This window comes from Macaca fascicularis, chromosome 5 (genome assembly GCF_037993035.2).
Source record: "Macaca fascicularis isolate 582-1 chromosome 5, T2T-MFA8v1.1".
In the NCBI taxonomy this organism is placed as follows: Eukaryota; Metazoa; Chordata; class Mammalia; order Primates; family Cercopithecidae; genus Macaca; species Macaca fascicularis.
The window spans coordinates 152,556,991-152,581,530 of NC_088379.1; the positions used below are offsets into that span (position 1 = coordinate 152,556,991).

At 40.6% G+C, this 24,540-nt stretch overlaps 1 protein-coding gene across 2 annotated transcripts in view; it reads right to left on the reverse strand.

The window, feature by feature from the left end:
* The window catches only part of PRMT9 (protein arginine methyltransferase 9), a 46,048-nt gene extending 24,015 nt beyond the window's left edge, over window positions 1-22,033 (reverse strand). The window contains exons 1-7 of one of the 2 annotated variants that reach the window (XM_065545563.1): window positions 21,669-22,033; window positions 18,289-18,437; window positions 16,723-16,926; window positions 5,835-6,071; window positions 5,163-5,330; window positions 2,871-2,973; window positions 785-891 (exon numbers count right to left, since the gene is read on the reverse strand). In XM_065545563.1, coding sequence (XP_065401635.1) covers window positions 785-891; window positions 2,871-2,973; window positions 5,163-5,330; window positions 5,835-6,071; window positions 16,723-16,926; window positions 18,289-18,437; window positions 21,669-21,857 — 1,157 coding nt within the window. In that variant the 5' untranslated portion in view covers window positions 21,858-22,033. The remainder of the gene's footprint in view (window positions 1-784; window positions 892-2,870; window positions 2,974-5,162; window positions 5,331-5,834; window positions 6,072-16,722; window positions 16,927-18,288; window positions 18,438-21,668) is intronic. The other variant, XM_005556039.4, reaches the window with a different exon arrangement.
* Window positions 22,034-24,540: the final 2,507 nt, after the last annotated feature.

Below are 24,540 nucleotides of genomic sequence, written 5' to 3' on the forward strand. Positions count from 1 at the left end.
TAGTATTAGTGAAATTTTTAAGAAAAGGGAAATTGAAGTAATTAAGACCAAAATTTATTTTCACTGTGGAATCTTTCATTCCAACTTCACCTAAAATCAGTCAGAACTTAGTATTTTTCTACATGAATCCATAACAACTAAAGAGTACTAAGTTGTATCAAAATTAATTCTCCATTAAAAAAAGAACTGGCTTTAACCATGAAGTTTCATTTAAAATAGGCAAAAAAAAAAAAAAAAAGAATAAAACCAGTGTAAGCAGCATGAATTTAAAGGTCACAAAACTACAAATCCTCACCCAAATACATATTCACTAACTTATCTCTGTAATATTCTCTTTACAATTATTATTTTTCAATATTTACTATTTAAATAGTCACTTACTGATATGGTTTGACTCCGTGTCCCCACCCAAATCTCATCTCAAATTGTAATCCCCATATGTTGAGGGAGGGGAATTGACTGGATTATGAGAACGGTTTCTTCCATGCTGTTCTCATGATAGGGAGTGAATTCTCACAAGATCTGATGGTTTTACAAATGGTAGTTTTTCCTACACTCACCCACGTGGTCTTGCGCTCTCTCTCTCTGCGCCCCCCATCCCCCTCCTCACCTGCCTGCTGCCATGTAAGACGTGCCTGCTTCCCCTTCTGCTATGTTTGTAAGTTTCCTGAGGCCTCCTCAACATTCAGAACTGTGAGTCATTTGAATGAAACTCTTTCCTTTATAAATTACCCAGTCTTGGGAGGTTCTTTATAGCAGTGTGAAAACGGACTAATACACTTACCTATGCTGTCTTCTTATCTCTGCACATTCTACTGCCATCCCAAATATAATAGCACTTGCTGGTATAACTTTCCCATACTTTTCACAATTACAACTTTCACCTTTGGTCTAAAAAAAAATAACAATAAAAATTACATTATCACATGTATTAAAAATTTGTGTGCATAATAAGCTATGAAAATATAAAAAAACCTAAAAAGACAATAAGTAAGGATAAAGTAAGTTAAAAATTTTTTTTCTTCCTTAAAAAATATTTTTGGGTTGGGGCACGGTGGCTCACACCTGTAATCCCAGCACTTTGGGAGGCCAAGGCAGGCGGATCACGAGGTCAGGAGATCGAGACCATCCTGACTAACACGGTGAAACCCCATCTCTACTAAAAACACAAAAAATTAGCTGGGCGTGGTGGCACGCACCTGTAGTCCCAGCTACTTGGGAGGCTGAGGCAGGAGAATCGCTTGAACCTGGGAGGCAGAGGCTGCAGTGAGCTGAGATCACACCATTGCACTCCAGCCTGGGCAACAGAGTGAGACTCCATTCAAAAAAAATTTTTTTAAAAGTATTTTTGGCCGGGCCTGGTAGCTCACACCTGCAATTCCAGCACTTTGGAAGGCCAAGGAGAGAGGACCACTTGAGGCCAGGAGTTTGAGACCAGCCTAGGCAACATAGCAAGACCTTGTCTCTACAGAAATTTTTTTTTGTTGTTAGCCAAGTGTGGTGACATTGGGAGGCTGAGATGGGAGGGCCACTTGAGCCCAGGAGTTCCAGGTTGCAGTCAGCTAAAAAACGTGCCACTGAGCTCCTACCTGGGCAAGAGATTGAGACCCCATCTCAAAAAAACAGAATAAGTATTTTCATTGCTATATATGTATGTGTATATATATATTTTTTTTCTCACAATACAAATGCAAAGGGCACAAGAAAAGAAGGAGGATGGGAGGGGTAAAGACTGTAAGTCTGCATAGAAAAAAAGACTTGGGTATGACTTTGATCAATAAATCAATATCATTACCTACTTAAAAAATAAATTGCTTGGCCAGGAGCAGTGGCTCACACCTGCAATCCCAGCACTTTGGGAGACCAAGGCAGGTGGATCACTTGAGGCCAGGAGTTTAAGACCAGCTAGGCCAACATGGTGAAACCCTGTCACTACTTCAAAAAAAAAAATTGTTCTTTTCAACCTTTAGCAATTTTAAATCCAAATCATTTTCTGTTAATATTGAATTTTTATTACATATTAAAATCCTTTCACTGATAACACATATCATATGAACCAAATCAATGATTTGTGGGCTACAATAGAGGATTTCAATGCAAAATATAATCTGGCAATTATAAGAGTTAGTCCTGTTCAATCCATAGCCTGGGTTCAAAAGGCACCTGAAAACAGTACCAAACCAGCTATTACTATACTCCCTTCTGATAATTTGCCAAAATTCTAGGCAGTGAGGTCTGTAAGACTTAAAGTATCTCCGTTTTTCAACCCTACTCAAGAATTCCATAGTCAGTCCCTCCATAAAGTAATCTCAATTCCTAAGAATTCTTCCCTGGAGTATTTTTGCCTGTATATTTCATTCAGGCACATAATTATACATTGAATCATGTTGTTAGTAAATGTTTTTGTTTTGTTTTGTTTGAAACGGAGTTTCGCTCTTGTTGCCCAGGGTGGAGTGCAATGGCACAATCTCGACTCAATGCAACCTCCGCCTCCTGGGTTCAAGCGATTCTCCTGCCTCAGCCTCCCAAGTAGCTGGGATTACAGGCATGTGCCACCACACCCGGCTAATTTTGTATTTTGTATTTTTAGTAGAGATGGGGTTTTTCCATGTTGGTAAGGCTGTTCTCGAACTCCTGACCTCAGGTGATCCACCCACCTTGGCCTCCCAAAGTGCTAGGATTACAGGCGTGAGCCACCAGGCCCAACCAGTAAATGTTTTTTGCAGAGATTTCTTTCCAACCACACTGTATGTACACCTTGGCAAAGGAAAATATATTTCATATTGCTTTGTAAATATACTAAGGATTCAATAAATCTCTGATGAAATAATGAATTCTTAATCAGTTTTAAGTATTTTCATACTGCTTACCTTTGGCTGTAAAAGTAAATGCTCCCATGCATGAATCAAACTCTCCACAATTCCTTCTCCAAATAAACCTGCATCGACAGTTTCTGTTACAACTAGGGACACTCTATAGAATGATTTTTTAAAGATATATGTAAGTAAAATATCATGCTATTATATAAAGATGTCAAAGCTGAGAGGAGAAAGGAAGAGTATATTATAGAAACAATTCATATGTAAAATGTCCTAATACTTTTAAGATCTACTACTGAATCTTGAGGAACTTTACTCGAATGCTACTTAAGCTCCTTTGTTCTCCACTGGCTCCTTCTCCTTGGTTTGGAAGATGGAGGGCGGGGGGAGGTGGGGAATGACAACCTTCGCTTGGCCTTGTTCCCTCTCCAGGTTATTTTTTCATTGCCTACATCTTTAAGAGTGGTTCATACCTTTTACCTTTACCAGTCTGTTCCTTAATGCCAAGTAAGAAGACTTCCATCTCCAACAGTCTATAAAAATATGATCTACCATCAATAACTCCCTACTTCCCAAAATGAATCCTCTTTCTCAGTTATCATTTTTTTGATCTCCAAATAACACTGATTGCAGGAGAGAGCCCTCCCTCTCAAAATCTATCTCTACCTTTTATGACACTGCATCACCCATGTTTGCCTCCTACATGTTGACTGTGCCTCTCTTATCACTTCTTTTGCTTTACCCACTGCCTGAGTCTTAGAAAAAGCCTAGTCCACAGAACTCTGCTCTTCTGTCCATGCTTTCTTTCTAGAAAATTTTACTCAAAGACATACGAAAATATTTTCTCCCTTCTCTGAATTCCTTCAGCATTTATTGCCAGTATCACACATTTATGTAGCTATAAGATAAGTTTCATGAATATTCTTTATCTTTCTATCTAGACTGTAAGTGCCTCAAGGGTAAGAATGACTTTGGTATCCTCCACAGTGCCTAGACCCAACATCTTATATACAGAAAATACCCAGTATTTATGATTGCATACACTTAGAATGTGAAAGGTGTTTCAAATCATCTAGTCCAATACCTTGAGGTCTAGACATTTGCTTAAGGTCAAAATAAATTAATAATAGTCTAATCTGGAATCCACAGCTCCTGGTTCAAAACCAACAGATCTTTCTACAACATTATCTGTGAGAAAAATGATTAAATTAAAGTAACTTTGATTCATGCCGACTCATGTCCCTCTCAAAATTCATGTTGAAGCCCTTAACCCCAAAACTGACCGTATTGAAGAAGGAAAGGCTGTGTAAAGACACAACAAGAAAGCAGCATCTGCAATCCAGGAAGAGAACCCTCACAAGAAACCAAACTAGCCAGCACCTTGATCATGATCTTCCAGTCTCCAGAACTGTGAGAAAATAAATGCCTATTGTTAAAGCTACCCAGTCTGCGGTACTTCGTTATGGCAGCCCAAGTGGAACAAGACAATTGAGGAAAATGCTTTTTCCTATAAAATGGGTATGAAATTTGCCTTAATCTAACAGGAATTTTTTCATGAGAATAAATGTAGAGACCATTCAAAACTGTAGGTACTATGTTAACATAAATACTATTATATATACATGGAAGAAGACTTTTTAAAGTCATAGTTCATATAAGGCACAAAAATATCTTCTTTCAATACAAACTGAATTGAAGTAAGATTGGAAGATAAACCCAGAAGAGATAGGCAAAGTAAGTGCTACATAAAGAAAACTTTGTCTCTAAAGTAACTAGTATGGAACCAGATCATTTTCAAATTCCTTCTAGCTCTAAAATTCCATCACCCTTGTGATATAGATCACAGTGAGAAAACATACTAAAAAGCCAAGACTTATATTACTTATATTCAAATCATTTAAAGGACCCATGCCAAAATACACTGACAGCTGACATTTCCAAAGCTTCCATTTTAAACAAATATATTAACACAAAATGTGATAAGTCCATTGAATCTTAACTGCTTATGATTTCTTTTTAAATACAACTTTTAAGTAGTTAGTGACCACACAGGATTATCCATTTTTACAAATGAGAACACTGAAATTAACAAAGGTAAAGTAACTTGCTAAGATCAAGTTTATTTCATCCCTTGCCACAAATTTTTCACAAAATCTTTAAATATTTTTAATAAAGAATATAATTTTATTTAAATGTCTTAATAGTAAACTATTCTATCCTATATCCATATCTTTACAAAATAAGGGTTTTGTAGCATTTTGTTTGGACTAAAAGCTAGAAATATATCTTAGTTTTTTAAAAATAGAGAAGTATAAACAGTAAAATTAGTTTACATGATAATACCTTTCAGGAATATGTTTTGGAATCTCTATGTCAAGTGACTTCATATGTAAGAGTTTGATCCCTGCTTCCATCTTGTTTGCTGCCACGACATCACAGGCAAGTTCATACATGGTCTTGGATAACTCACAAGCATACACGGAATGTGCTCCAGCTTTTTTAGCAAACATGCTACAAAGGAAAAAAGTGCTCCATCAAGAAAAGACAATCTACTGTATTTTCTCAAATTTTAAGGAAATGATGATGCTAAAATGTGGGGTTTTTCCTTTTATTCTTTAACACAATCATTACTCATTCTGCATTAAAAAATTAATATTCTTGTCTAGAAACAAATCATACAATAAAACATGGGATCTACTCTATTAAGACACAACTGGCATTATATCTTTAATGAATACTAACGGGCTTTAACTTAGACAACCAGATTCCACCAGAATGTTAACATAAAAAAGACTCTTAAATTCATTATTCAAAATGTCAATAATCCCAAATTTTTCTTAGCAGTTATGTCCAGTTCTTGATAAAAGTTATAGTAAAAAACATAATAGTTACATAAATAACCCTAATAAGATTATAATACTTTTAAATTCCAATGTTAAATTTTCTATATCTGCCAAAATCTTTAATTTACATTAGAATACATGTATATATCATCAAAATGCAATTACTACCAACCTTAGTATTCCAGTTCCTGCTCCAATGTCCAAAACACTTCTGGACCCCAAACAAACTGCCTTCTGGATTGCTGCATTATAAATCGTATTCCTCTTGGTGTCATTAAGCATGATAAAGTGCCAGCGTTCCACCAACCAGTTTGCAACACGATAAAAATTCTCCTTTGCATCACTGAAATCAGGGTTTAGCTTCACTGCTTTATGAAAATACCCAGCTGCTTCATCCCTAAAGCCCATTCTAGAGTAAAAAATGACAAAGACAAAATATATTCAACTATATGCTATCATACTGCAGTACCTTTGTTTATGCCAATCACCTGGCCTGGGAATCCCATGCCAGCACCCCAAATCCTGCCAACCCAAGTGCTACCTCTTTTGGGAAGTTGTCTGTGAGGAATGCAAGCCTCAGTATTTCTTTATTTTCTGAACCACTACATTTACATATTTCAGGAGACAAAAAAGTACCTGACTACGAATTACTATTATACTAACGTATAGCAGAAGATGTCACAGTCATCCTCCATTTAGCCAACTCCATTCCCTCTGTACAACACACTAATGCCTATGGCTTAGTAGGCTCCTCTCTGGGGGGTACTGCATGCCTTTTCTCTCAGCAACTGAGTTGAACAGTCATCAAGAGTCAGTTGTATTTGCTGCCAGATCAGCTTATGTCAGTTGTACTTGCTATTATAATTACATATTTTAATTAAATATTATACTAAGTAAATAAATATGACCGCATAAAGGGAACCATTGTGCCTAAGGACACTAAGCTAAACAAATGCTCTGAAAGAAAATCAAAGGCAAGTCACTCAAAATTAAGTACTATTTAATTATAGGTGAGCAAATGAAAAACAAAACACAGGAGAACAAAACCTATCCAACCCTCTAGAACAGTGCTTCTCAAACTATCTGTAATGAAAAACCTCTCCTCCCTTTTTTCTTAATTTTTTATTTTTAAGACTAGTCAAGTGCAATACTGAGAAGGAGGGAATCCTCCCTTTCTTAAACATCTAATTGTTTGCAGATCGATACGGCTGTATTGCACACGATTCATATGGAGCTGACACATCAGATTTCAGCAGCACCCAAACTGATCTATATACTCTCTTCTGCATTAGTTTCCTGACCATAGGCTTGGATTTACAGCAATGTTAAATTGCTATATCCATTTCCAAACACTTACTCTCAATTTCTATACTTACCTGTCATTAACCACTAATCTGTGGGTGAGCACCAATGTGTGGACCACACACTGAACAGAACTGAGCTAGTAGAGCCCTTTTCATTCATAGTTCTTCGTAAGTACCTTTAAGCATTCTGTCAAGTTTAGATAAACTTTTTTTTTTCCTTTTTTTGAGACAGAGTTTCGCTCTTGTTGCCCAGGCTGGAGTGCAGTGGTGCAATATTGGCTCACTGCAACCTCCGCCTCCTGGGTTCAAGCAATTCTCTTGCCTCAGCCTCCTGAGTAGCTGGGATTACAGGAATGCACAACCACGCCCAGTTAATTTTGTATTTTTAGTAGAGAAGGGGTTTCTCCATGTTGGTCAGGCTGGTCACAAACTCCCAACCTCAGGTGATTCGCCCGCCTCAGGCTCCCAAAGTGCTGAGATTACAGGCATGAGCCACTGCACCTGGCTAGAGAAATTTAATCATACTATTCATTCTAGGTATGGTTTAAGCAAAAAAGACATTCTAGAAGTCCAAACAGGGGACTGCACTCTAACAAAAAGCAATGGTTCTATGTCAAATAAGATGCACTCATGATTTAGGCGAAAATGTATATGTTTTCAGTTAACGTATGTTATTTTAAGTTATCTTGAAGGTAGAACTATCTTGATCTTATTTGCAACTACCATTGTACATAGTACAGTACCATGTACATTGTATGTAATCATTATTTGTTGTGAGACTAACTCAGCAATGGGTATTAAACACACCCCTAATAATTTCCTGGGTTTGTACTTCCCTTAGGTTTGATATTTAATACATCACCAGTTTCCTTAAGCTGAAATTCTAATCTAAAAAATATATAATCTACTCCATTAAAGCATATCTCATTGAAAGACCCAACATGTGTGTCCATAATATCAGAGAAGTATAAGAACGCCAGGAGGGGGCGCCCAAGATGGCCGAATAGAACAGCTCCAGCCTCCAGCTCTCAGCATGAGCAACACAGAAGACAGGTGATTTCTGTATTTTCAACTGAGCTTTGAAGAGAGCAGTGGTTCTCCCAGCACGGAGGTTGAGATCTAAGAACGGACAGACTGTCTATTCAAGTGGGTCCCTGAGCCCTGAGTAGCCTAACTGGGAGATATCCCCCACTAGGTGCAGACCGACACCTCACACCTCACACAGTTGGGTACCGCTCTGAGACGAAGCTTCCAGAGCAAGAATCAGACAGCAACACTTGCTGTTCAGCAATATTCTATCTTCTGCAGCCTCCGCTGCTGATACCCAAACAGGGTCTGGAGTGGACCTCAAGCAAACTCCAACAGACCTGCAGCTGAGGGTCCTGACTGTTAGAAGGAAAACTAACAAACAGAAAGGACACCCACACCAAAACCCTATCAGTACGTCACCATCATCAAAGACCAAAGGCAGAGAAAACCACAAAGATGGGGAAAAAGCAGTGCAGAAAAGCTGGATATTCAAAAAATCAGAGCGCATCTCCCCCTCCAAAGGAACGCAGCTCATCGCCAGCAACCGAACAAAGCTGGACGGAGAATGACTTTGACGAGTTGAGAGAAGAAGGCTTCAGTCGATCAAACTTATCAGAGCTATAGGAGGAACGACATACCCAGCGCAAAGAAACTAAAAACCTTGAAAAAAGAATGGATGAATGGATAACTAGAATAATCAATGTAGAGAAGACCATAAAAGGACTGACAGAGATGAAAAACATGACACGAGAACTACGTGACAAATGCACAAACTTCAGTAACCAAGTCAATCAACTGGAAGAAAGATAATCAGTGATTGAAGATCAAATGAATGAAATGAAGCGAGAAGAGAAGTGTAGAGAAAAAAGAGTAAAAAGAAATGAACAAAGCCTCCAAGACATATGGGATTATGTGAAAAGACCAAATCTATGTCTGATTGGTGTGCCTGAAAGTGACGGGGAAAATGGAACCAAGCTGGAAAACACTCTGCAAGAATCCAGGAGAACGTCCCCAACCTAGTAAGGCAGGCCAACATTCAAATTCAGGAAATACAGAGAACGCCACAAAGATACTCCTCGAGAAGAGCAACTCCAAGACACATAATTGTCAGATTCACCAAAGTTGAAATGAAGAAAAAAATGTTAAGTGCAGCCAGAGAGAAAGGTTGGGTTACCCACAAAGGGAAGCCCATCAGAATAACAGCGGATCTCTTGACAGAAACTCTACAAGCCAGAAGAGAGTGGGGGCCAATATTCAACTTTCTTAAAGAAAAGAATTTTCAACCCAGAATTTCATATCCAGCCAAACTAAGTTTCATAAGTGAAGGAGAAATAAAATCCTTTACAGACAAGTAAATGCTTAGAGATTTTGTCACCACGAGGCCTGCCCTACAAGAGATCCTGAAGGAAGCACTAAACATGGAAAGGAACAACCAGTATCAGCCATTGCAAAAACATGCCAAAATGTAAAGACCATCGAGGCTAGGAAGAAACTGCATCAACTAACGAGCAAAATAACCAGCTAATAGCATAATGACAGGATCAAGTTTACACATAACAATATTAACCTTAAATGTAAATGGACTAAATGGTCCAATTAAAAGACACAGACTGGTAAATTGGATAGAGTCAAGACCCATCAGTTTGCTGTATTCAGGAGACCCATCTCACATGCAGAGACACACATAGGCTCAAAATAAAGCAATGGAGGAAGATCTACCAAGCAAATGGAAAACAAAAAAAAAGCAGGGGTTGCAATCCTAGTCTCTGATAAAACAGACTTTAAACCATCAAAGATCAAAAGAGACAAAGGCGGCCATTACATAATGGTAAAGGGATCAATTCAACAGGAAGAGCTAACTATCCTAAATATATATGCACCCAATACAGGAGCACCCAGATTCATAAAGCAAGTCCTTAGAGACTTACAAAGAGACTTAGACTCCCATACAATAATAATGGGAGACTTTGACACCCCACTGTCAACATTAGACAGATCAAGGAGACAGAAAGTTAACAAGGATATCCAGGAATTGAACTCAACTCTGCACCAAGCGGACCTAATAGACATCTACCGAAATCTCCACCCCAAATCAACAGAATATACATTCTTCTCAGCACCACATCACACTTGTTCCAAAATTGACCACATAGTTGGAAGTAAAGCACTCCTCAGCAAATGTATAAGAACAGAAATTATAACAAACTGTCTCTCAGACCACAGTGCAATCAAACTAGAACTCAGGATTAAGAAACTCAATCAAAACCGCTCAACTACATGGAAACTGAACAACCTGCTCCTAAATGACTACTGGGTACATAACGAAATGAAGGCAGAAATAAACATGTTCTTTGAAACCAACGATAACAGAGATACAACATACCAGAATCTCTGGGACACATTTAAAGCAGTGTGTAGAGGGAAATTTATAGCACTAAATGCCCGCAAGAGAAAGCAGGAAAGATCTAAAATGACACCCTAACATCACAATTAAAAGAACTAGAGAAGCAAGAGCAAACACATTCAAAAGCTAGCAGAAGGCAAGAAATAACTAAGATCAGAGCAGAACTGAAGGAGACAGAGACACAAAAACCCGTCCAAAACATCAATGAATCCAGGAGTTGGTTTTTTGAAAAGATCAGCAAAATTGATAGACCGCTAGCAAGACTAATAAAGAAGAAAAGAGAGAAGATCAAATAGATGCAATAAAAAATGATAAAGGGGATATCACCGACCCCACAGAAATACAAACTACCATCAGAGAATACTATAAACACCTCTACGCAAATTAACTAGAAGAACTGGATAATTTCCTGGACACTCACACACTCCCAAGACTGACCCAGGAAGAAGTTGAATCCCTGAATAGACCAATAACAGGCTCTGAAATTGAGGCAATAATTAATAGCTTATCAACCAAAAAAAGTCCAGGACCAGACGGATTCACAGCCGAATTCTACCAGAGGTACAAGAAGGAGCTGGTACCATTCCTTCTGAAACTATTCTAATCAATAGAAAAAGAAGGAATCCTCCCTAACTCATTTTACAAGGCCAATATCATCCTGATACCAAAGCCTGGCAGAGACACAACAAAAAAAGAGAATTTTAGACCAATATCCCTGATGAACATTGATGAAAAATTCCTCAGTAAAATACTGGCAAACCGAATCCAGCAGCAGCACATCAAAAAGCTTATCCACCATGATCAAGTGGGCTTCATCCCTGGGATGCAAGGCTGGTTCAACATATGCAAATCAATAAATGTAATCCAGCATATAAACAGAACTAAAGACAAAAACCACATGATTATCTCAATAGATGCAGAAAAGGCTTTTGACAAAATTCAACAGCCCTTCATGCTAAAAACTCTCAATAAATTCGGTATTGATGGAACGTATTTCAAAATAATAAGAGCTATTTATGACAAACCTACAACCAATATCATACTGAATGGGCAAAAACTGGAAAAATTCCCTTTGAAAACTGGCACAAGACAGGGATGCCCTCTCTCACCACTCCTATTCAACATAGTGTTGGAAGTTCTGGCTAGGGCAATCAGGCAAGAGAAAGAAATCAAGGGTATTCAGTTAGGAAAAGAAGAAGTCAAATTGTCCCTCTTTGCAGATGACATGATTGTATATTTAGAAAACCCCATTGTCTCAGCCCAAAATCTCCTTAAGCTGATAAGCAACTTCAGCAAAGTCTCAGGATATAAAATCAATGTGCAAAAATCACAAGCATTCTTATACACCAGTAACAGACAAACAGAGAGCCAAATCATGAATGAACTCCCATTCACAATAGCTTCAAAGAGAATAAAATACCTGGGAATCCAACTTACAAGGGATGTAAAGGACCTCTTCAAGGAGAACCACTGCTCAGTGAAATAAAACAGAACACAAACAAATGGAAGAATATACCATACTCATGGATAGGAAGAATCAATATTGTGAAAATGGCCATACTGCCCAAGGTAATTTATAGATTCAATGCCATCCCCATTAAGCTACCAATGACTTTCTTCACAGAATTGGAAAAAAACTGCTTTAAAGTTCATATGGAACCAAAAAAGACCTCGCATTGCCAGGACAATCCTAAGCCAAAAGAACAAAGCTGGAGGCATCACACTACCTGACTTCAAACTATACTACAAGGCTACAGTAACCAAAACAGCATGGTACTGGCACCAAAACAGAGATATAGACCAATGGAACAGAACAGAGCCCTCAGAAATAATACCACACATCTACAGCCATCTGATCTTTGACAAACCTGACAAAAACAAGAAATGGGGAAACGATTTCCTATTTAATAAATGGTGCTGGGAAAATTGGCTAGCCATAAGTAGAAAGCTGAAACTGGATCCTTTCCTTACTCCTTAAACAAAAATTAATTCAAGATGGATTAGAGACTTAAATGTCAGACCTAAAACCATAAAAACCCTAGAAGAAAACCTAGGCAATACCATCAGGACATAGGCATGGGCAAGGACTTCATGTCTAAAACACCAAAAGAAACAGCAACAAAAGCCAAAATTGACAAATGGGATCTAATTAAACTAAAGAGCTTCTGCATAGCGAAAGAAACTACCATCAGAGTGAACAGGCAACCTACAGAATGGGAGAAAATTTTTGCAATCTACTCATCTGACAAAGGGCTAATATCCAGAACCTATAAAGAACTCAAAGAAATTTACAAGAAAAAAACACCATCAAAAAGTGGGCAAAGGATATGAACAGACACTTCTCAAAAGAAGACATTCATACAGCCAACAGACACATGAAAAAATGCTCATCATCCCTGGCCATCAGAGAAACGCAAATCAAAACCACAATGAGATACCATCATTAAAAAATCAGGAAACAACAGGTGCTGGAGAGGATGTGGAGAAATAGGAACACTTTTACACTGTCAGTGGGACTGTAAACTAGTTCAACCATTGTGGAAAACAGTGTGGCGATTCCTCAAGGATCTAGAACTAGAAATACCATTTAACTCAGCCATCCCATTACTGGGGATATACCCAAATGATTATAAATCATGCTGCTATAAAGACACATGCACACGTATGTTTATTGCGGCACTATTCACAATAGCAAAGACTTGGAATCAACCCAAATGTCCATCAGTGACAGACTGGATTAAGAAAATGTGGCACATATACACCATGAAATACTATGCAGCCATTAAAAAGAATGAGTTCGTGTCCTTTGTAGGGACATGGATGCAGCTGGAAACCATCATTCTCAGCAAACTATCGCAGGAACAGAAAACCAAACACCGCATGTTCTCACTCATAGGTGGGAATTGAACAATGAGATCACTTGGACACAGGAAGGGAAACAAGAAGGGGGAGGGGGGAAGGAGGAGGGATAGCATTAGGAGATATACCTAATGTAAATGACAAGTTAATGGGTGCAGTACACCAACGTGACACATGTATACATACGTAACAAACCTGCAAGTTGTGCACATGTACCCTAGAACTTAACTTTTAACTAGGAAAAACACTATCTTCTTGATTAGCAATTTAAATACATTTTGTTTAAATCTGATGCTACTAGACTAACAAAAGGTTGTGAAGTTGAGATACTCCAGACAAACTTTATTACACAAATAAGTGTCAGGAGAAGCAGCTATCATTTACTTTGGAAATATTTTTCTCCTGGAACAGATTCTTTCGGTGGGGTGTAAACGATATGCTATTTTTGACCAGAAAAGGAGTATAAAACAAAAACACCAAGAACCATTGTAAGTCAAGAACGAAGGTAAATTCTATAGCAAAAGCCACATTCACACTATCACGAATTCTGAACTGCTACTATCCAAATTAAAAATTTTGCTTAGTTACATCTCCCCAAATCAAACTAATACCAAGGATTTTTTATCGTAATGACTGGTAACTGCTCAGACTAATGTCCTACAACAACAGGTCACCAAAAGTTACAATCTGCCAAAAGTATGTAAGAGTTCCACTTTTCTGTCAAATTGAGTTTATCCTGAAACGTAAGTCTTGGAATGTTATGATCACCATATGTGTATAATCTGGAAATATAATTGAATCCTATAGAGTAACTCTCATTATATAAACAACAAAAGAAAACTTTGGAATTAAAATATAGATTTTTTTAAACTAATTTGAGGAGATTATTCATAAAAAAGATTTTTAAAAATCTTTTAAAACAAATTTCATTTAAGTGGAAAGAGGTTGCTAATTTGTAGAAAATGGATGCTGTAGCTGATCAGGTTAGCTGTTAACATGAACAAGTAACCCTCATTTGATTATCTGCCTTATTTTTCTACTTATTAACATACTCTACAATTAAAAATTATCAAGTATTTGTTTTTTAAAGGAGAATTCATTGTCACTCCCTAGGCCATGTTAATTAAGACTGTTAAAATGCCTTGCAGTTACATTACTGAGACTAGCTAATAAAGTTTGGCAAAGTATTTCTTATATAGAACTTTTCATTGAATAGAACTTAATAGAACTTGGCTGGGCGTGGTGGCTCATGCCTTTGGGCGCCACTTTGGGAGGTCAAGGCAGGTGGATCACTAGAGGTCAGGAGGTTGAGACTATTCTGGGCAACATGGTGAAACCCCATCTCTACTAAGAATACAAAAATTAGCTGGGCGTGGTGGCTTGCACCTGTAATCCCAGCTACTCTGGAGGCTGAGGCATGAGAATTGCTTGAACCTGGGAGGCAAAGGTTGCAGTGAGCTGAGATCCTGCCACTGCACTCCAGCCTGGGTGACAGAGCAAGACTCCACCTCAAAAAAAAAAAAAAAAAAAACTTAATATACCCAAATAAGGAAAAGAATGATACTAGAGAACAATTACTGAACATGTAAAGGGATCTTTCTATATAAAATAGGACATTATAATCATGTTTCCTAAATAAGAATTCTCCCACTATTTTCTACAAGGCTGTGAAATTAGATGTATTAAAACAAACCCAAAATAAAAATTTTTTGTTTTCACCAGTTTTTCCTAATTATAAAGTTTCTATGGAGAGTACACAGAAATTCCAATGAGGAAAAAAGCTGTTCTATGAAAAAGTTACATTTCATTTACAAAAACACTTATGTATACATAAGGAACTCACTACTACTTTGTTTAAATTTATTGTGCAGCCTCAACAGAAAGTCATTCTGTCTTGACAGGTAAGAATTTTTTTTTTGTTTTTTTTTTGAGATGGAGTCTTGCACCCAGGCTGGAGTGCAGTTGTGCGATTTTGGCTCACTGCAACCTCCACCTCCCAGGTTCAAGCGATTCTCCTACCTCAGCCTCCCGAGTAGCTAGGACTACAGACATGTGCCACCATACCCAGCTACTTTTTGTATTTTTTTTAGTAGAAACAGGGTTTCACTATGTTGGCCAGGCGGGTCTCGAACTCCTGACCTCAACTGATCTGCCTGCTTCGGCCTCCCAAAGTGCTGGGAATACAGGCATGAGCCACCACACCCAGACTAGAATTTTTTCAAATAAGCAATTGTTAACAAAAAGTTCTACACATCAAATCTCAAAATTTTCTTCTGAGGAGAGACATATGATTAAAAATTGTAATACATATTCATACAACTTATTGTGAATGACCATATAAAGAGTTTACATTAATTATCACAGAGGAGTACATTTGTCAGGTTAATGATCCATGTTCTTCTTAAAAGTTATTTATAAAACATTATTTCTCCACACAGAAAAAAAAGCATAATAAACAATGAGTTATTACTCACTGTACAGTCCAGTGAGCCACTCAAGGGCCCCGTGGGCACCAGAGACAAAGGTAGCAGATTGATTAACAGCTGAGGAACTCAAGATACGTTTAGTAAGAGAAATTCTGTGGTCACTTAGGAATTTTGTAGTTCAGTATTCATAATATTAAGGTTTTTTTCAGCTGGATGTGATTTGAGGGAAAGAGAAAGCAATTAGTGAGGAAATGCATGAAAATACCTAAAAGGAACATTTAAAATGAGATTCATTAACTAAATTCCTAGGAATGTGAGCAACTGTCACTTTCAAACTTGGCAGAACCATGCTCAGTCCCCATTACTCTGAAACTTTCAAACTCAGAAGCAATGTTAACCTTTCATTTTATTTCCTATACTTTCACAGAATTCTTCATGCACATGAACTAGTATGCAGAAAGAGTTAACATAGCAGGGGGCTGACTGCCATACTTTGAAAGGCCTGGTTACAAAAGTGTCCCTTGGCTGGCATCTGGGAATTTGGATTTGGGGAGGGTTCTCACTATCCTAACTGGTAGTGTGCCTAAACTGATTATACAAACAATGCAGTTTATGCTGAACACCTGACCTGCTTTTCTTCAGGGAATCTAAAATTTTAGTATATGCCAGACAGAGGATACCTAAGTGTCCAGCTCCCAGTAAAAACCCTAGGCACTGAGCCTCTAATGAGTTTCACTGGTTGGCAACATTTCACGTGTGTTGTCATAACTCACTGGGGGAATGAAGTGCATCTTGTGTGACTTCAGTAAAAGAAGAACTTTGGAGGCTTGCACCTGGTTTTCCTTTACATTTTGCCCAATACACATTTACCCTTTGCAAATTTTGCTTTGCATCCGTTCACAGTAATACACAAGAGCCATGCCTAGGACTATATGGTGAGGCCTGTGAGCCCCTCTAGCAAATCAGCAAATCTGGGAGTGGTTCCAAGACTCCCAACATATAAGTTATCAACTTATTGCCAAATTCACCCTTTTTTACCTGCTCTGTGAAAAATGTATCTGGCCCTTTAATATTCTCCCACCAGTTGGCACAATGGTAAGCTTTTTTGGTAAAAAGTGTGGAGAGGCCGGGTGTGGTGGCTCAAGTCTGTAATCCCAGCCCTTTGGGAGGCCGAGGCCAGAGGATCGCTTGAGCCCAGGAGTTCCCGACCAGCCTGGGCAACAACATGGCAAAATCCTGTCTCTACAAAAAAGGCAAAAAATTAGCCAGGTGTGGTGGCACGTACTGCAATCCCAGCTACTGGTGTGCAAGTGAGGGGCGCTGAGGTGGGAAGATCACCAGAGCCTGGGAGGTCAAGGTTGCAGTGAGCCATGATGGTGCTACTGCACTCCAACCTGAGTAACACAGTGACACACTGTCTCAGAAAAAAAGTGCTAGAGGCCAGGTGTGGTGGCTCACACCTGTAATCCCAGCACTTTGGGAGGCTGAGGCGGGTGGATTGCTTGAGGTCAGGAGTTCGAGCCTGGCCAACATGGTGAAACCCTTTCTCTACTAAAAATACAAAAAGTAGCCAGTTGGGGTGGCAGGCGCCTGTAATCCCAGCTTCTCAGGAAGCTGAGGCACGAGAATCACTTAAACCCAGAAGGTGGAGGTTGCAGTGAGCTGAGATCACGCCACTTCACTCCAGCCTGGGTTACAAAGTGAGACTCTGTCAAAAAAAAAACGAAAAGTGCTGGAGAGACACTGTAGGAAGAAAGGGTTTTGCTTCCGGATTCCAGTGTGCTTAGGGCTTCTCTAAAACCAAGCTCCTGAAACGCATGGCAGCTAGCAGCATCCAAGAGTCAGTAGCTTCCCCAAGGCCCCTTACCCTACTACATGGTTTTGTAATGGAGTACCTCTGATGAGATACTTCCCCATGAGGCTTTCTCTGGCACCCCAGCACCCCAAATGGCAAAACTATAGCCAGTTCCAGAAAACAAATTTACAAGAAGTTCCCTGGCAAGGCACTACAGTGACTTTTCTGCCATCCTGAGAAGCACAGCTGTGCCCTCTTCAATAAGGTATAGAACTCAGCCCAGTGAGGGGAACTCTTCCTTGGATACTCTTACTCCTAGGGGCAGTGGCTATTATGTAGTACATTACATAATATTAAAACTGTTATGATATTATATATCTGCTATTCTTTTCAGTTCTCCTTACTTAATAATTCTCTATATTAAACTTTCCCTATTAAAATTACTGTATGACTTATCCCTATCCAGACTAATACAGAATCTTTTTTTTTTTTTTTTTTTGAGAGTCTCGCTCTGTTGCCCAGGCTGGAGTGCAGTGGCACAATCTCGGCTCACTACAAGCTCTGCCTCCCGGGTTCATGCCATTCTCCTGCCTCAGCCTCCCAAATAGCTGGGACTACAGGCGCCCGCCACCACGTCCAGATAATTTTTTGTATTTTTAGTAGAGACGAAGTTTCACCGTGGTCTCGATCTCCTGACCTCATGATTCCCCCACCTCGGCCTCCCAAAGTGCTGGGATTACAGGTGTGAGCCACCGCGCCTGCCCAATACAGAATAATTCTTAACAAGTAATACTAAAATCACTACAAACCTGAAGAGATGCTCCCCCATACTATTGCAAATCACTTCATCATCAGGAAACAGTTCCAAGGCCTGCTCATAGCAACCAAGTAAGTCTTGTATCCGATTGAGAGCATCAAGCTCTTCAGCCCATCTGAAAAGTGTGTACTGAAAAGTTTCCTTTACAAATAAGAAAAAAATATGAATTAGTCAATAACATAACAGATGAAAGAATATACAACATTAGTTGAAGATTCCAAGCAACAGAACTTAATTACTATTGAACGATCACCTTCAATTTCATTTAGCTTTAGTAGGCACTGTTTTCTAAACAAGTGCACAAATGAATGAATTTTACCACCTACATGGCCATAATAAGCAGAATTAGTCTGACCACTCTCTAAACTCCCTCCATTCTTAGATGCTGTATCACACTCTCCTTATTCTCCAGCTGCCTCATTTTTGTGGGTTCCTGTGTTTTTAGAGTTTGTCTTTGGCTCTCTTCTTTTTTCTCTCATCCATCCCTAATGCATTTATTATCACCCATGTGTTGATGGATGCTACGTTTACATCTCTAGTCAAGACCTTCTCTTCTGAACCTCAGACTCATAGATACAACTTCCTAATAGTCATTTCAACCAGGCAATGGATCTCCAGCCATTCCGAATGTAGTACAACTAAAATATTTCCTGAACAATCCTTGTGCAAAGAACTGAGGCAACATAAATCTTGTTCTTATCCTCACAGAGGCCCTATAGAGAGAAATTTAACATAAAATTTTGGAAAAGTTCAAAATGTCCTAAACTGAACTCATCATATTCCTCTGATACAAGACATAAGATTAAGATACCACTCAACCTCAAACCATAAAATCACCTTATAATGGTACCTTAACTCCACATACACTGTTTCAAACCTAGCCAACGCTCTCTCAATATCTTTAAATCTGTTACCTTCTCTCCATCCCACAGTTACAACCTAATCTGGCCCTTCTAACCATTTGCTGGACTACAGCAACAGCCTTAACGCTGTCACTCTAGTTCCAATCGCATCTCCCTCCAGCCATTCTCCATGCTGCAACACTGTGAAAAGACGGAAAGCTTTAGTCATTACAGCATTACAATTAAAACATTTTAAATCATCTTCACATATTTTATACAAAAGAGTTGATACTTGGAACTGAATCTTGAGGGAGTTTACTAGAGAGACAAGGATAAGAAAGGAGATTCTGGCGGGGCACGGTGGCTCATGCCTGTAATCCCAGCACTTTGGGAGGCCAAGGCGGGCAGATCACCTGAGGTCAGGAGCTCGAGACCAGCCTGGCCAATATGGTCTAAAATATATAAAATATAAAAATTAGCCAAAGATGGTGGCAAACATCTATAATCCCTGCTACTCAGGAGGCTGAGGCTGGAGAATCACTTGAACCTGGGAGGTGGAGGTTGCAGTGAACCGAGATCGCACCACTGCATTCCAGCCTGAGCGGTAAGAGTGAGGCTCTGTTCAAAAAAAAAAAAAAAAAAAACCCACACAGATTATATGAAATGGATCAGAGGGTCTACAGATAAGTGGCTTGGTGTGGCTGGAGTTTGGGTATTGAGAATAGAGTAGCAGGAAATGAGATTTCTACAAGGGGCCCATAAAAAGAAATACAATTTGTTCGGCAGGAAACAGAACTAGTTGCTTACCCTACTGAATTTCAGGCATCGCCCTACAAATTTTACATATACTTTTTTTTTTTTATTTTTGAGATGGAGTCACACTCTGTCACCCAGGCTGTATTACAGTGGCGCAATCTTGGCTCATTGCAATCTCTGCCTCCTGGGTTCAAGCGATTCTTCTGCATCAGCCTCCCGAGTAGCTGGGACTACAGGTGCATGCCACCACGCCAGGCTAATTTTTTGATTTTTAGTAGAGACGGGGTTTCACCATATTGGCCAGGCTGGTCTCGAACTCCTGACCTTGTGATCCGCCCGCCTCGGCCTCCCAAAGTGCTGGGATTACAGGCGTGAGCCAGCACGCCCAGCCTAAATATACTTTTAATACACAGCAATTTTATTTTATTTTTTTTTTTTTGAGACGGAGTCTCGCTCTGTCGCCCAGGCTAGAGAGCAACGGCGCCATCTCGGCTCACCGCAAGCTCCGCCTCCCAGGTTCACGCCATTCTCCTGCCTCAGCCTCTCCCAGTAGCTGGGACTACAGGAGCTCGCCATGGCGCCCGGCTAATTTTTTTGTATTTTTAGTAGCGACGGAGTTTCACCGTGGTCTCGATCTCCTGTCTTCATGATCCGCCCGCCTCAGCCTCCCAAAGTGCTGGGATGACAAGCTTGAGCCATCGTGCCAGGCCAATACACAGTAAATATTTTTAAGACAGGCAGTGTCCCTGTTTCACAGAAGAGGAAACTAAGAAACAAGTAACTGAGGAAAGATCACCTGAGTTGATCCATTTTTCTATTGCTGCCTACCTAGAGAAGCAAACTGTATCTAAACATATCATCTCCTCCTAAAGTAGGCCAGCTGGTCCTGAAATTTACACCAAGTTTACATGAACTACAAACATCTAGACGCTACAGACATTTAGTAGGTAGAGATGAAGGATGCTGCCAAACATACTGCAATGCACAGGACATCGTCCCTCCCCCCATAACAAAGAATTATCCCATTCAAAATGTCAATAGTGCCGAGGTTGAGAAACCCTCAGCCTAAATAAAGCAAATTGCAAATTTAAGTTAAATCATTTTTCATAATTTAGATTCTAAAAGTACTTGAAAAAAGTACAGCATTTCAACAGAATAACTGTTGCAAATAATCCAATAATTGAAGTTTAAAGAATGCATCATTAAATGATAACCACTTTAGGCTAATTACACTTTATTCAACTCGAGGCCCGCTATATTCCTACTACACACAATATGACAAATCCAAAAGCCCTTAAGCCAGGGCATGCTTAAATTAGATATAGGGAGAAGAGGATCACGTGAGACCTCATTTCCAATTCGAGGGCCTTTAGAATTCTAAATGAGATGGAAGTTTTGAAACTGAGAAATGACAACATTTGACTTTTGTTGCAAAAACCTAGCTATGTTGACACAGACTGCAGGAGAGAGCTCAGTTGAGAGCCGACTGCAACAGCTAGCAGATGACTGAAGCTCAAACCAGGGTAGTAAAGGGGAAGATGGTGAGAACTCATAAGATTTCTGGACATATTTCGAAGGTGAAGACTGCAGGATTTTCCTCTGGGCAGGTCGTAGGTGTGAATAAAAGAAAGGTGTCAAGGGTGAACAGTAAATATTGATAGCAACCACCCAGCCAAGAATCCTGGCCCCTCTGCCTTTTTTTTTTTTTTTTCCCCCTAATTTTTTTTTACGAGGACGTTGGATCTGCCAGCAAGTGAGAAAAAAGGACCCTCACCTTCACGTTGTCTTTTAGCTCCGGCGCCAGGCTGAGCACGAGGAGGTAGTGGGCATAGGCGGTGCCGAAGTCCTGGACGCCCAGACAGTGCTCTGCGCTCTGCAAGGACCGCGACACCAGCTCGTCCCGGCCGGCTGCCCCAGCGCCACCCCCGGCGTCTCGGCGGGACCTGAGCCGCGAGTTCGACATGGCAGTCACCACTTGTATGGCCAAAGGGAAGATATTTTGTAAACGGGACTAGAAAACTGTCTCGATGCCACACCTCCAGGGACCAGACAAGTGCTCAAGTACCTGTACCGGAAAGTTACCCTCCGCCGCGGGTAAACTAGCCCACCCGAGCACAGCCGGAAGCTCCGCCCCGTCCTGGCTCCGCGAGCGGCGCAGACCGTGACGCACACCCCGCTATTGCGGACCTGGCCGGCGGCGCACGCTTCGCAAACGTCAGCGCACCCGACGTGGGCACGTCACTGCCGCCCATTCCCGCAGAAGCGACCACTGCGCGTGAGTATAGGAGAGCTCCTGTGGCAGGACCTGTCCAGTCTCGTGCCCTTTTTTCTCCCTGCTGAAGCAGACCTCTCTCTCCCTCTTGCACTCCGAGAGTGTGTGGCTTTCGACTGCAAGACCTTGTTGTACAGACCCAGGCAGTGCAGAGCGCCACCCGCTCATGAGGGACGGTCAAGCATTTGTGATGATGCTTAAGACATTTTGGATCGTGATGCACAAAATTTCAAGACCGGAAAGAACCTGGACATAACAAAAGCACCTCAGACGTGTTAGAGGAAATGCTTTCACAGGCATTTCAAATCATTCTCACAAAACTTGGCTAGGTGGACCTTTGGATCACACTCGTCTTAATGATGGCAAACGTGATATCCTGAGAAGTGACTTGCTCAAAGTCACACAACCAGCTAGTGGCATAGGCATGGTTCAAATCCAAGTTCCCTGCCAACTATCTGTTCAGTTATAAGATGAGCTTAGGGGTTATTACACTGTTCCATGTCTTATCACTGGATAGTGGTTACATTAATACAAAGACAGTTTTTCCACATTCAAGTATGGCCTCTAAGATACAGATTCCAAACTCTAAAAGGGAGGGGAGCATAGTTATTACGGCCGAAAAGTTATTTTTGTCCCAATTTTCAAATACATTAAAGGACAATATCTTCAATCGAGCATTTTGCATATCAAACTAATACACTTTGAGGGCTCCTCTAATTCTCAAAAACACGTCATGCCTTTTTGCCTTCTCTTCTGATCCAATTACCTGAACTACCCTTTTTTTGAGCACTTGCCAGTGTAAACCCTAATCAGTATTTTTAGGTTCCAGTTCACTAGATTGTGAGCTATTCTTAATCACTTTTGTGACCTTTGCACCTAGCGGATTATGATGCAAAGTAAGGACTTTGATTTTTTTTTTTTTTTTTTTTGAGATGGAGTCTTGCCCTGTGGCAGGCTGGAGTGCAGTGGTGTGATCCCGGCTCACTGCAACCTCTGCCTCTAGGGTTCAAGCGATTCTCATGTCTCAGCCTCCCAAGTAGTTGGGACTACAGGCGAGCGCCACCACGCCAAGCTAATTTTTGTAGTTTTAGTAGACGCGGGGTTTTGTTGGCCATGTTGGCCAGGATGGTGATTTTTAATTTAATGCAAAGGGCCAGCGCGGTGGCTCACGCCTGTAATCCCAGCACTTTGGGAGGCCGAGGCGGACAGATCACTTCAGATCAGGGGTTCGAGACCAGCCTGGCCAACGTGTGAAGCCCTGTCTCTACTAAAAAAATAATAATAATACAAAAATTAGCTGGGCGTGGTGATGGGTGTCTGTAATCCCATCTACTCGGGAGGCTGAGGCAGGAGAATCGCTTGAACCTGGAAGGCAGAGGTTGCAGTGAGCAGAGATCGTGGCATTGCACTCCAGCCTGGATGGTAAGAGTGAAACTGAGTGTCAAAAATAACAATAATAATAATAATTTAACGCAAAGTATAGCCCCACTCCTAGGTTTTGCACGTAGACTTTTCCAACTATTCATGTTCCTATTTCTCTCCTATGCTTAATTGCTACTTTCTGTACAAAATAAATTAGGACTTAATGTATGATACTTCCTTAACGAAACTGAAACGTCTAAGGCTAAGGCCTTTCTATTCCTAGTAGGAATCAACAGAACATGAAAGGGCCATCGGACTTCTTAAAAAAGGGCATTCGAGGCCGGGCGCGGTGGCTCACGCCTGTAATCCCAGCACTTTGGGAGGCCGAGGCGGGCGGATCACAAGGTCAGGAGATCGAGACCACGGTGAAACCCCGTCTCTACTAAAAATACAAAAAAAAAATTAGCCGGGCGCGGTGGCGGACGCCTGTGGTCCCAGCTACTCAGGAGGCTGAGGCAGGAGAATGGCGTGAACCCAGGAGGCGGAGCTTGCAGTGAGCCGAGATCGCGCCACTGCACTCCAGCCTGGGCGACAGAGCGAGACTCCGTCTCAAAAAACAAAAAAGCAAAAACAAACAAAAAAAAAAGGGCATTCGAGAGCAAGCTTGGTCCTTTCTAGCCCATCCAATCAGCATTCCTTAGGATTATTTATTTTAAAAAGGCCTATTAAAGCTACCTTTCCGACCGGGCGCGGTGGCTCAAGCCTGTAATCCCAGCACTTTGGGAGGCCGAGACGGGCGGATCACGAGGTCAGGAGATCGAGACCATCCTGGCTAACACAGTGAAACCCCGTCTCTACTAAAAAATACAAAAAACTAGCCGGGCGAGGTGGCGGGCGCCTGTAGTCCCAGCTACTCGGGAGGCTGAGGCAGGAGAATGGCGTGAACCCGGGAGGCGGAGCTTGCAGTGAGCTGAGATCCGGCCACTGCAGTCCAGCCTGGGTGACAGAGCGA